Source organism: Syngnathus acus, chromosome 15, assembly GCF_901709675.1.
Source record: "Syngnathus acus chromosome 15, fSynAcu1.2, whole genome shotgun sequence".
NCBI lineage: Eukaryota > Metazoa > Chordata > Actinopteri > Syngnathiformes > Syngnathidae > Syngnathus > Syngnathus acus.
Genome location: NC_051100.1, coordinates 11,517,763 through 11,530,338, shown reverse-complemented (window position 1 = coordinate 11,530,338; position 12,576 = coordinate 11,517,763). Strand labels below are relative to the sequence as shown.

Genomic DNA, 12,576 nt, shown 5'->3' with positions numbered 1-12,576 from the left:
ACAGCTACAAAAAATATATGTTTCAAGAAGACTGAGTTTTGAGTGCTCTCAACCAATTTTATTACCACAGTTAAACAAGCACATTCACTTCAACCACAGGAAAAGACATTGTGGCGCGGAGGTGTCAGCCGGGGGGCCACTTCATGACACGGCCCCCCAAGACGTGAATGTGGATGTGGTAGACCGACTGGCCGCCGTCAGGCCCATCGTTGATGACGATCCTGTAGCCTTTGGCTAAGCCCGCCTGCTCGGCGCACTTCTTGGCCACGATCAGCAAGTGGCCCAGAAGCTGCCAGGGAGGGAGAGAAAGGGGTGAGGGCACTAGTCAAACAACAATACAAGCATTCAATCAAGTCATAACATGCTCTGCATCTAATCCATCCTTACTGCAGCATCACCATCCTCCGCTTTTGACAGCTGGACGATTGGCTTTTTGGGGACCACCAGGATGTGAGTTGGCGCCTGGGGGGAAATGTCAGGAAAGGCCACGCACTGAAACAGAACAAATAAACACAGACGATTTTAATTTATAGAAAACAAAAAACTGTACAGGCGGCTCGGTGGCGCACTGGGTAGCACGTCCGCCTCACAGTTGGGAGGGTGCGGGTTCGATTCCACCTCCGGCCCTCCCTGTGTGGAGTTTGCATGTTCTCCCCGGCCCGCGTGGGTTTTCTCCGGGCACTCCGGTTTCCTCCCACATCCCAAAAAAAAAAACATGCTTGGTAGGCCGATTGAAGACTCCAAATTGTCCCTAGGTGTGAGTGCGAGTGCAAATGGTTGTTTGTCTCTGTGTGCCCTGCGATCGGCTGGCAACCGGTTCAGGGTGTCCCCCGCCTACTGCCCGTTGACGGCTGGGATAGGCTCCAGCACTCCCGCGACCCCCGTGGGGACTAAGCGGTTCAGAAAATGGATGGATGGATGGAAAAAACTGTACATAAATTACATGAAAAATACAAAAAGACTTTTTTATTTTTTTTTTTTAGAAGAAAAAAAAAAAGATTAGATGGGGAAAAATAACTTAGGGAATTTATGAAAATATTTTTGCAGAAAAATAATAGGATAAATAACAACGTTAACACTTGTACATTTTCTTAGTTTTTATTTTCATATCTGAAAATATAAATGCAAACTATTTGACTTAAACAAGGATCAAATGTTCTTAGACGTCTTTGAGCTTCAATTTATATAACATCTGTGTGTGTAAATAATTGTATTAGGCATGCGGTGTATGGTTTTATTGCAGCCATATTTAATACTGAATATTCAGTCGAAAAAATGATCACAGGCAGTTATGAGTGCAGAACCTGCACTAGCATTAGCACTCATTTAGCTTGAGCCTCGCTGCAGTAAAAGTGCAGCGAGTGCGCGTTGGAGCATACTCAATGAAAGCCTACCCGGTCGTCCTCGTAGAGGAGTTTCGCAGGGATTTCTTTGCGTATGATTTTCCCAAATATTGTGTCTCCGCCAGGCTGGGCCACCTGCGCTTTTGCTGTTTCGTCAGCCATGGTCGCAAACTTGGCGCAGTCGCACACTGACTATAGACAAGGGCGGTATCGCTTCTGAGAGGCGGAGCTCGCTGACAGCTGATTGGTTGCTTTCTAACGTCACTGCAAAATTTGCTCTGATTGGTCTTTGACATATCGAAGGCGGAAGTAAACGCCAATAAGTCAAAATGGGTACTCGCGTGAAGGTGAGCAGCAAACCTTAATACAATTAAATACGATTATTTTACCATTTTTGACTTTGCTTAATGCAAGAATGAAGTGGTAGAGGTTTAATTTAGCCAACACGCATGTTTGATGTTCGTGCAGGTCTTACGCGTGTTCAAGTCTTTGCACAGAACGAGGATGGCTGTGTTCAAAGATGACGAGAGAGCACTGACAGGTCAGTTTTTCACTTGTCACTTGATAGCAACACTTAAAAAAAATAGTTGAGTAAAAATAGGAGTGCTGACTTGACTCGATTACGGAAGTGAAAGTAAACTAAAAAAAGACTGCTTTTACAGTAACTATCAGGTATATTAACTTTTTTTCTTTCAAACAGCTGCAAAGTCAAAAATCAACGAGGAGTTCTGTAAAAATAAACATGAATCGTCAGAAGAAAACATTGAGAAGGTAAACAAAGTATAGTAAGCCATTTTGTTGGAGGACTTTTGAGACCATTAAACGTGTGTTCTGTTCCAGATGATCCAAATGGCCTCAGATGTGGAAACAGTCCTACGCCAGGGCGTCCTTCAAATGGAGCACGTTGACAACGGAAGACTCTGTGAGTCCATGTCTTCACACAGTTATAAAATATTGTAGTCTTAGCCTTTTCAAGGATTTTGGGGGTGTTTTATTGGTCCTTTTCTCACAGTGCTTCGACCCAGAGAGGATCTTCTATTAGAAAATGTTCCCTATTGTGACCAGCCCAGAAAAAAGTCATGACAGGACAACTGATAACAAAACAAGGAAAGGGACTCGTACGGAGACATATCTGTCACATTTCATTTGGATCAAGAGCTGCCAAATAAGGTCATGGCCACTACATGGAAAAAAAGTTGTTTTTGCTGGAGGCATCGTTAAGTTAATAGAATAGAATAGATCTTTATTAATGTCATAATTCATTTGTATTGTGCAATTATATTATATTAAATTGATTTTTGTCTGCTTTAATTAGTATTCAACTCTGAGAACCATTGGAGTAAACTATTGACTGATGAAAATACACAAATATTACAGTAGACAAATTGGAAAATTACAAAAGAAATGTAAGAACAAAACCAAAAATCGAAAGAATTTGAAATATTAGCCAAAACCGTCATTAAAAATACACCTACATGATTCCATCGTTCGTCATTGTCTAATATTCGACATAATTCCATATGATTCAATACTTCACATGATTCCACATTGATCAATGTCTTTTGCTATAATTCACTCATTTTATTTCATGATTCCAAGGCATTCCACTTGCTTTCATATTTTGTCATTCAGTATTTCTACACAAATTGCTTAATCTATTTTCATTGCAAAATGAAAAGAATTAATCATTATGCATCTGAGCTTTCTTTTCTCCCTGTAGTTGTCCCACTTCGCTTCAGATATGGTGTGAGGCCCCTTCTTGATTGGCTAGCTTTTTCCAGTGCAGAGAGCAGGGCTAAATCGCCACACAAGAAAAAAAAGTGTCTTGCTTGCTTCTGATTTTTCTTCTTAACAAGTCTTGACAAATATGGGGGCAAAAACCTTAACATGAACATGAAAAGCCGAACAAAACTAAACCCTAAACACTAATAGAAACTAAGCAACTTGCCCTGAATATGAATTAAATTTATTTACTGTTAAATACCTTAACTAAAACCAAAATAACACCAAGTATAACGAAAACAACAAAACTATTATCACCCCGAGGCCAGTTAACTACATCATTATTGATGCAAAAACTCATGAAGTCTACTCAAATAGAAGGTGAAAACTTCACCAATCTGCTCATCTCGCCAACACACGGAATTCTCAATGAAACTATTTGGAAAGTGACTGAGCAGGCAACAGGGTTCTCACCAGTGTGGATTCTTGTAGTATGACTTTTTAAGGACTTCTCCACTGAAAATCTTTTGCCACAAACTAAGCATGAAAAAGGTTTCTCGCCAGTGTGGATTCTTGTATGAATTGTTAGACTTCCCTTGTCAGAGAATTTTTGGCTACAAACTGAGCATGAAAAAGGTTTCTCACCAGTGTGGATTATTGTATGAATTATTAGACTTCCCTTGTCAGTGAATTTTTGGCCACAAACTGAGCATGAAAAAGGTTTCTCGCCAGTGTGGATTCTTGTGTGCACTTTTAGATTTCCACTCTGAGAGAATTTTTTGCCACAAACTGAGCATGGATAAGGTTTCTCGCCAGTGTGGATTCTTGTGTGCTCTTTTAAATGTCCACTTCGAGAGAATTTTTGGCCACAAACTGAGCATGAAAAAGGTTTCTCACCAGTGTGGATTCTTGTATGAATTATTAGACTTCCCTTGTCAGTGAATTTTCGGCCACAAACTGAGCATGAAAAAGGTTTCTCGCCAGTGTGGATTCTTGTGTGCACTTTTAGATTTCCACTCAGAGAGAATCTTTTGCCACAAACTGAGCATGAAAAAGGTTTCTCACCAGTGTGGATTCTTGTATGACTTTTTAAATATTCCCTTTGAGAGAATGTTTTGCCACAATCTGAGCAGGAAAAGTGTTTCTCGCCACCAGTGTGGATTCTTGTGTGCCTTTTTAAATATTCCCTTCGAGAGAATTTTTGGCCAGAATCTGAGCAGGAAACGTTTTCCTTTCTTGGGTGTATTCTCATGTGTTGTTTCAAACCACTGTTATTAGCAAAACGTTTCCCACACTGAGAACATTGCCTGTGTTTGTTTTGAGACTCATCATCATCATCAGCAGGAGCAGGAACATGTGATGACACGTTATCGCTATCTGATGGTGGACCTGCTTGTGATCCTCCACAGTGGTCTTCATCACCTTCTCTGGTCATTTGTTGACTTGAGCTGCAGCTTGGAAGCTCCGCCCGTTTGCTCACCTCATGTTGACCCTCATCTAAACTCTTCAAAGGGACACCAGTCAATGGCATCTTGCAGGCATCTTCCTCCTCTTCCTTTTTAATGTCATAGAAGTCTTCTCCCTCCTCTTTAATGTCGAAGGAGTCCTCTCCCTCCTCTTTAATGTTGCAGGAGTCCTCTCCCTCCTCTTTAATGTCGCAGGAGGCCTCTCCCTCCTCTTTAATGTCGCAGGAGTCCTCTCCCTCCTCTTTATTACAATCCCGCTCCGGCTCTTCCTCCTCTTTTATGGTGCAAAGAAACTTCTGCTCCGTTTGTTCATTGAAGTGCTGGACCTCAATGTCTACATCCTCCTCTTTAATGTGAGTGCGCTCTGGCTCCTGCTGCTTCGGACAAATAGCTTCACTTTCTGCAAAACAAGACAAACACATTAACAATGAAAGTTACAGTTGAAGAGTAACTGGTCAAACCTATACAAGGACTTCGTCAATCTGCCTATGACACATGATTTTGATAGAATTCTACTTCAAATAAACACTGGGAGAGAATTCATAGTAGAAAATAGACATGTACTAACCTGCTCTGCGCAACACAACATAAGGCTGCAGCCATAGATCTTCCAGTCGTTGACGACTACGGTACTTTTCCTCCATATACTCTGCTGTGGTCCTTGCAAACATTTTCACACTGTAATCACAACACTTGTTCAGCGATGTTTGGCTAACAAACAAACAAACAAACGTAAACTCAAAGCGATCCTATACACAAAACGACTTCATGTAGATCGGACCTGTTTTAGCAAACGTGATTATGCGTTATCATCTGGTAGAGTGCATGAAGGCATTAAGATTTAAAATCGGGGGCATGCCTGCAATCAACATTGCTAATACTCAATCTTGAGTAAGTTCCACGGTACAGGCAAGAACCAGCATGTGATGATGGCTCATTTGCGATCGAACATTCGTCGAGGACGCTGTTCAGAGTAGCCTTTGCAGCTACTTGACAAAAGACAGTTGTAAATCGACGATAATGCCAATTATCAAGCTAAATATCATTAAGTTATCCTTGTGGTAGCTACCATGCTAATGGAAGCGGCCCGCACTTCTGTCCTGCAACCAAGGAGTACTACGAATTACACCAATGCGTCGGCGCATGTGTCGAGCTCATAGAGCGGAAACCCCGTGTCGGTGGGCGTATCGCTTTAAAAAAAAAAAAAAAAAAAAAAAAAAAAAAGGTCACGTGACCGAAGGAGCAGCAGTGTCGTCTGTCAAGGAAGCGCGCCAAAGCTCTGTTAAAGGAAGCGCATTGTCAACGGGATGGATCTGCTAAAACAATGACTGATCTTTTGCGGTTCATCCTCGAAGTTATTAAGAATTATGGAGCAGCCCCAAGTCAGATACTGGTAAATCAAAAGACCCACTACACTGCACTCCAGCCTCATCTGTGCCGTGTGAGTGGGTGTTTTCAACGGCGGGAGAAATTGTGTCCAAAAAGCCCAACAGGCTCAATTTCAAAACATTGGGAAAACTTATTGTTTTAAATTAATTAATGTATATACTAGGTCATCAAATCAGTGTCAGTTGAGTCTGTCAACTAGGGTAGCCTGTAGTATTTTTAAGGTCCAGCGGGTGTCAGCATTCAGCGACACAGTTTAGCAATGTATTGAAACGATACACGACGCCTCATAGACCCATCACTATGCGTCGATATGCAACAACAGTGAGATTATGCTTCTCTTTGGGTAATCTTCATTTTATACTTACAGTAGTTTTCAAATAGCATGTGTATGCATATATTTTATGATAATCACCTCTTGGTCTGGTGATTTTCGGCCGTCAGAGGACGACACGGTGAACGGTGATCTTTCTTTGTGGTTTCTCGCCGAAGCGTTAGCGGAAGTTCGTCATCAATGTGCGCCCGTTGTCTTGGCAACGCTTCCGTGTGCCGCAATGTCACTGTTTAGGGACATGTTATCTTTTGACCGATGATGCCAAAAACATGGTAAGGCCAAGTGTTTTCACGATACAACGGAGTGGACATAAAGTGACGCGATGTTTGTTTGTGTCATATACCAGCACCGACAAGTTGTGGGACTTGGCCGCCGCCGAGGTCCAAAGTCGGGAGAGCGATGCTGGAGAGGACGCCGATGGTCGAGGAGAAGCAGTGGGGGAGAGGACCGTCTTTCTCATGGGAAGTAAGGCTGGGGTATGTTTATTTTTTGTTTTTTTTACTGTTGATTTATTTCCTCTGCTTACTTTCCATTTATGTCAAGCCCTGTTTAATTGTGATTGGCGAAATGCAACATGTTTATCTGTCTTTACGACAGGGTAAAACGTCTCTTCTGCTTCGATGCCTGGACAGGCGAGTATTCAAATTGAGTAATTATAAACACATTTAAATAGTCATAGTGCTTACGTGTTATACACAGCAGGGATGAACCAGCTAAGCCCACTCTGGCTCTGGAGTACACGTTTGGCAGGAGAGCCACAGGACATAATACGGTGAGTATTATAGGATAATGTGCCTGCTAGTGTCTGTCAAATCAGAAGTAGCTACTATGTGAAAACCTTTGTTTCCTCTCCGCTGTTACGTGTCCAATGTCACGTAACATGTCCAGCCCAAAGACATAGCCCACCTGTGGGAGCTGGGCGGTGGGACTTCCTTGTCAGATCTCGTGCAGATCCCCATCACTGCTGCTAGCATCAGGTAACTCACATATACAATGCGCAGCTAAATCCACCTGGATGGAGTGTGTTTATTAATTCAATCTATGCCACACAGGTCCCTGTCCATCATCCTGGTGTTGGATCTGTCTGCTCCGTCTACTCTGTGGGCTACGATGGAGACATTGCTGCAGGTGGCGCAGACCCACGTGGAGCAGGCTGCTTCTCAGGCCCGACAAGTTGACAAGAAACGAGCGCAGTCCAAACAATCAGCGACCGCGCTTTTTGCTGCACGTGTCCTGCCCAAGGACTTTCCCGTAAGCACACGCATCTTACAACATGGTTTGTCCTGCAGAAGACTAAGAATGTGAAAAATGGGAAATAGTTGATGGAGATGTGCCTTTTTAAATCTTCAATCCTGTTCAACACTTGGCCTTTCTTTTTTTCCCAAGTTTGTACATACTTTTGCCAGCTATCGATTGAGACACCATGATGATAGTTTTTGCTTGAACAGGACAGAGAGCTGATTAGCCCCTTTCCAGTTCCTCTGCTCATCATCGGCAGCAAGTATGACCTCTTTCAGGTAAAGCACACACAAAAATACTTGGCACCATAAAATGGGATCTAGTCACGGTTTAAAAAAGCTCGTACCTTTGCAGGAATTGGCGTCGGACAAGAGGAAAGTGGTTTGCAAGACGTTGCGTTTTGTTGCTCACTACTACGCCGCCTCGCTTATTGTAAGATGACTCGTCTCACGCACGACGACACATTTGCATCGTTGTCATGTTTCACTTGTCCTTTCTTCTTCTGTGTTTTTTATCGGTTGTCAGTTCAGCAGCATCAAGTCGGAGAGCCTCGTGTCCAAGACCAAAAGCTTCTTCTCCCATCTGGCCTTCAATGCGGACACAGGGTGAACACGGCACACAGAACTCTCTCTCTCTCCATAGTGTCATATCTGTAATAATGAAAAATCAACAAATAAAACGTTATATAAAAATGTAAACATTATTATCATATTCTAGAATTCATTGTGCTGTTTATTTGTAGGAAAACAATGTCATGTGACTCCAGTAAGCCCCTCATCATTCCAGTTGGCTCTGACTCTTTCAGCCAAATCGGTGAGTACAGCGTCCTCCGGTGGCCGATATTAACCACGCACTTCCACATCATCACACCTTATGAAATTGTACTGTCTGCATCTACACGTTGTCGAGCTACATTTGTCTAATTTTACACATAAACGCGATAGGCTCTCCGCCTACAACAGAAATAGACATCACTTCTCTGCACGCCAAGAACCCCAAAGACCTCTGGAAGAAAGTCTACGAGCGCATCTTCCCCCCTGAGGTCAGCTTTCAATATAAGTCATATTCCAGACAATAGTTTGATCCAATTAATTTCCATGTTTTCAGAACACCAGCGAGAAGAAGGAAGAGAAAGATCCAGCCAAGGACCCGCAGTACAGCGAGCCGCAGATTGACGCAATGCGGGCGCAGAAAGACCAGGTAACGGCACTTTCCATTTAAAACAACCACAACAACAAAACACTCCTAAAAATGCTAAAATGTACAAAAAAGTGCAAAGTAATACCCGGATTTAGTTGTATAATAATCTCTGAGTGGATACAACTATAAAAACGTATTTTCTGCCTGCAGGAATTGGAAGAGTACAAGAAGAATGCAGCCAAGTCCTGGAAAGGCCTGCAACTGGACACATAGCAACGCCACTCGAAAAGTGTATTTGTAAATTTCTCAATTTTTTTCCAATAGAAAAATAAACTCATTGGATTTTTACTCTGAGGAATTACTGAGAGGATTAGGTGAAAAATAAATTTAATAGTATAAAAAATGGAAATCATTGTTACATTTTAGTAGTAGAAAGAAGGTAAAACGAGTACAGGAAGTGCTCACTACAAACAAAAAAAATTGCAATTCCTAAAAAAGAGTAACAATTTAAATTTGAGTGAACAGTGCAAACAGATGGCAAGATATTTCTCGGTACCGTTTGTTTATAAACGCGATTCGTGCTCTACATCAGTGTTTCCCAACCACACTGGTGTGCCGTGAGAGATGTTCAGCTGTGCCGTGGGAAATTGTCCAACATTAAATACCGAGCGCATTGTAAACAGGATCGCCAAACCACAGGTCAGTTAGCGCAAGGCCTGGTCAGCCACTTGCTAATCGTGCATGCGTGGCAAATCGGAGAATCCTGAGATTTCATGTTGTGGCATCGGCACATACTCAGTTTATGTGTTGCTGTTAGTGTTGGCTCGTGAGTGAACGATTCGTTCAAAAGAACGATGTTGTTTTCAGTAAACGAGAGTGAACGAATCACCTCCTAAAGTGATTCGTTCTTTTTTCAACCAGTAGGTGCCGGTAATGCGCATTGAAGCTGGTGCCACCTCGCCGTAAAACAAAACGAAGAAGAAAATGACGTAACTTCCCGTTCACGAACGAGTCGTGAATTGCATTTCCCGTTCACAACGAACGGATCTGTGAGTGAACGGATCTGTGAGTGAACGAATCTGTGAGTGAACGAATCTGTGAGTGAACGATTTGCATTTCCAGTTCATCGCGAGAACGGATCAGTGAGGGAACGAATCCTGAGACTTTCCTGTTCGCGAACGAGTCAATGGGTCAACTGTAGGGGTGTAACGATTCATCGATACACATCGATTAATCGATATAATGCTCTACGATTTGTTGGCATCGATGCTAAACATCGATCTATATCGCCCGTTTTTGACCTCGGACATTAGACACGACTTTATTTTGAAATCCAGTTCATTGTTGCTTGCTTCCTCTTTCCGGGAGCAGTGCGCGGCGTGTTGTGTTGTGAGCAGAGCAGGCACGTGAAAGGGGAGCCGACAACTGCGCGGCTCCTGGGCTGGTGCTATGGCTAGTGTCCAAGAAGACGAGGAAATTCGCTCTCCTTTGGGCTTCAAGTCATTCGTTTGGAAGCACTTTGTAATTTCCTAAATAAAGAGTTTGCAGTACGTTGTTGATTTTGCGTATGAATTGTTATAAATCAGGATATTGTTCTATATCGATCGTAGAGCACTATATCGTGATGTATCGTGAATGAATCACAGCAAGCTTTAAGATATCGGCAAATATCGTATCGTGGTTCTTTGTATCGATATGATATCGTATCGTGACAAAACCCGCGATTTACACCCCTAGTATGCATATATACGCCTAAATATTGTTATCCAATATATCTACTGCAATTTCACATTGGATTGCTGGTTTGAAATTTACTTTTATTATTATTTTAATAAACATTTATGTTAAAACTTGTCTGGTGTTTTATTCCTTGTTTTTATATTCGCCAATTAAAACATAAAAATCAGACATTTGGTTAACTGCTTTAAATGACAACATGTGTAGGTACACCTCATCGACACTTCAATAGGTACACTACACGAGGTAAAAAAAAAAAAAAGAATAAATAAATAAAGGGTTAATTGCACAATAAGAACGCATTCATGCATTTGCTCTCACCTGGGATCGAACCACGATCTCACCGAGCAAGAGCCCGCATCACTAACCTGTCAGCTGTTTGAACATGACAGTCTATGGTTGAATGCACTGTTTTGTACTAGTGATGTGCATCACAGGCCAATAGGGAAAAAGCTTTAGTGAAAGTGAAAAGTGCCACACCCTCCCTCACCCCCACGTCCTGATTGGCTGTTTAAGCTGTGACGTCACTTGGACACTCCATTAGGTACACCGCCATTTTCAAGTGTACCTAATAACAGGCCACTTTATTAGGGAAATATCATGGTCAAAGGTCACAGGTGTCAAGCTCTCGTCCTCAGGGCCGCGTTCCAACATGTTTTCCAAGTGACCGTCGTTAAGCGCACCTGCGTGAAAAGTTTTTGGTCACTTTCACGTTCCGCAGGAGCTAAAACTTTTCACGCAGGTGCACTTAACGAGGGAATCACACGGACACTCCATTAGGTACACCGCCATCCCTGCGCCCCGGTTGAAAAAAATCTAGAGCTTTTTCGATTCTTCATTTTCATGCCGTTTTTTTCTTTCGGTCTTGCGCGAATGTGCTTGCGCTATTCTATGTGCGCGATGTTATCCATTCACCGTTTGCCTCCCGGACCCGGATGTTGTTTTAGCGATCAGCGAACGGCGTGGGTGATGTTCGATTTTTTTTCCTGTGGGCGTGCGCCCCTACTGGAAAAATTCCTGGCTACGCCTCTGGATCCGTTGATGCACGTCCTTGCAGTTCACCCATTATCTCGCTCGCGAACGGGAAAGTCAGGATTCGTTCCCTCACTGATCCGTTCACGTGATGAACTGGAAATGCAAATCACTCACTGACTCGTTCACTCCGTTCAGTTGGTGAACGGGAAATGCAATTCACGACTCGTTCGTGAACGGGAAGTTACGTCATTTTCTTCTTCGTTTTGATTTACGGAGTGGTGGCACCAGCTTCAATGCGCATTACCGACACCTACTGGTTGAAGTCATATGAACTGAAAAAAGAACGAATCACTTTAGGAGCCCAAATGGCTTGGATATTTCACCAACGTAAAATATACAGTCAAGTCGAGACACCTCGACTGTGATAGCCATTCAGCCGCTGTCAGAACAGCAGAGCGTCTTTAAAAGTGACTTTGTTCTTAATGTCGCAATATTTTATAGAGCTAGTCTAAAACAGTAAACAAAGCCATATTGATTCTTTTGGATTTTGATCACAATCACTTTCAATAGTTTATTCCTTACACTGTCTAAAACCTTTTTTCAAAATCTGTCACTTTCAATTACAAAAGAAAGACAATTTAAAGAATATTTAGTATTATTTTTATTCAATTATTCGACTCTCCATACATATATAGGAATAGAACTTTACGTCTTTTGTTGTAATATAACTGATTGTAATATAGAGGCTGGTGTAACACTTAACAGATTCTTGTTGGTGGTGTGCCTCGAGATTTTTTCCAATGAAAAGGTGTGCCGTGAATGAAAAAAGGTTGGGAAACACTGCTCTACGTTATTATAATTCAAGACGTAGTATTCAAGCAATGCAGATAAACAGCCAGTAGGTGGCAGCATTGCCCGACGGTGTTTTCGTGCAGCGTTTTGGCCGCCATCGTGCGGTGAAAAGGCGTCACCCCAACAACATTTCATTTTATCTCAGCGCTTCCGCACCTTCCGTTTTCGTTCGGTACAGCTGGTTGCTACTTGGACGTCGACCTCCGAGATTATTTACCACCGCCACCACCCAAGGATCGACCAGTAGCGCTGACATTTTTTTGCGAGGGTGTAACATGACCCATTCCCTTCAACTGAACTGAAGTGGGCTGGGCTTATTTTGCAAGGCAGACAAGTCCAACCCTGTAAGTCCCAAACCAGGTTGACGGCTGCATTGCACACT

At 42.6% G+C, this 12,576-nt stretch overlaps 4 protein-coding genes and 1 long non-coding RNA gene across 10 annotated transcripts; 2 read left to right on the top strand and 3 right to left on the bottom strand.

Annotated features, from left to right (window-relative positions):
- Window positions 1–32: 32 nt before the first annotated feature.
- On the bottom strand, window positions 33–1,565 carry hint1 (histidine triad nucleotide binding protein 1). The gene is made up of 3 exons (XM_037272773.1): window positions 1,395–1,565; window positions 388–492; window positions 33–289 (listed from the first exon to the last, which is right to left on the bottom strand). Exons 1-3 carry the CDS (start codon window positions 1,503–1,505, stop codon window positions 125–127), a joined length of 381 nt encoding a protein of 126 aa, XP_037128668.1. The 5' UTR covers window positions 1,506–1,565; the 3' UTR covers window positions 33–124.
- lyrm7 (LYR motif containing 7) lies at window positions 1,552–2,441 on the top strand. Its single transcript, XM_037272774.1, has 5 exons — window positions 1,552–1,690; window positions 1,812–1,884; window positions 2,044–2,114; window positions 2,184–2,265; window positions 2,356–2,441. Exons 1-5 carry the CDS (start codon window positions 1,673–1,675, stop codon window positions 2,424–2,426), a joined length of 315 nt encoding a protein of 104 aa, XP_037128669.1. The 5' UTR covers window positions 1,552–1,672; the 3' UTR covers window positions 2,427–2,441.
- Window positions 2,442–2,819: 378 nt separating this feature from the next.
- On the bottom strand, window positions 2,820–6,408 carry LOC119135256 (zinc finger protein OZF-like). 4 transcript variants are annotated; one of them, XM_037272748.1, is made up of 4 exons: window positions 6,286–6,408; window positions 5,100–5,209; window positions 4,546–4,931; window positions 2,820–4,500 (listed from the first exon to the last, which is right to left on the bottom strand). In XM_037272748.1, the coding sequence occupies exons 2-4, from the start codon at window positions 5,200–5,202 to the stop codon at window positions 3,436–3,438; spliced, it is 1,554 nt and encodes a 517-aa protein (XP_037128643.1). In that variant the 5' UTR covers window positions 5,203–5,209; window positions 6,286–6,408; the 3' UTR covers window positions 2,820–3,435. The 4 variants fall into 4 exon arrangements, with proteins under 4 accessions (XP_037128643.1, XP_037128644.1, XP_037128641.1 ...); XM_037272749.1 differs by having other exon boundaries at window positions 2,820–4,659; window positions 4,750–4,931; XM_037272746.1 differs by having other exon boundaries at window positions 2,820–4,931.
- dync2li1 (dynein, cytoplasmic 2, light intermediate chain 1) lies at window positions 6,235–9,061 on the top strand. 3 transcript variants are annotated; one of them, XM_037272759.1, is made up of 13 exons: window positions 6,235–6,263; window positions 6,598–6,727; window positions 6,849–6,883; window positions 6,954–7,023; window positions 7,140–7,228; window positions 7,304–7,502; window positions 7,700–7,768; window positions 7,845–7,922; window positions 8,016–8,095; window positions 8,233–8,303; window positions 8,435–8,532; window positions 8,598–8,690; window positions 8,841–9,061. In XM_037272759.1, the coding sequence occupies exons 1-13, from the start codon at window positions 6,250–6,252 to the stop codon at window positions 8,901–8,903; spliced, it is 1,089 nt and encodes a 362-aa protein (XP_037128654.1). In that variant the 5' UTR covers window positions 6,235–6,249; the 3' UTR covers window positions 8,904–9,061. The 3 variants fall into 3 exon arrangements, with proteins under 3 accessions (XP_037128654.1, XP_037128653.1, XP_037128655.1); XM_037272758.1 differs by lacking the exon at window positions 6,235–6,263 and adding an exon at window positions 6,372–6,523; XM_037272760.1 differs by lacking the exon at window positions 6,235–6,263 and adding an exon at window positions 6,391–6,523 and having other exon boundaries at window positions 6,598–6,716.
- LOC119135279 lies at window positions 7,870–12,479 on the bottom strand. Its single transcript, XR_005100532.1, has 2 exons — window positions 12,351–12,479; window positions 7,870–8,140 (listed from the first exon to the last, which is right to left on the bottom strand). It is a non-coding gene; the product is annotated as an uncharacterized LOC119135279 (long non-coding RNA).
- Between the last annotated feature and the right edge of the window lie 97 nt (window positions 12,480–12,576).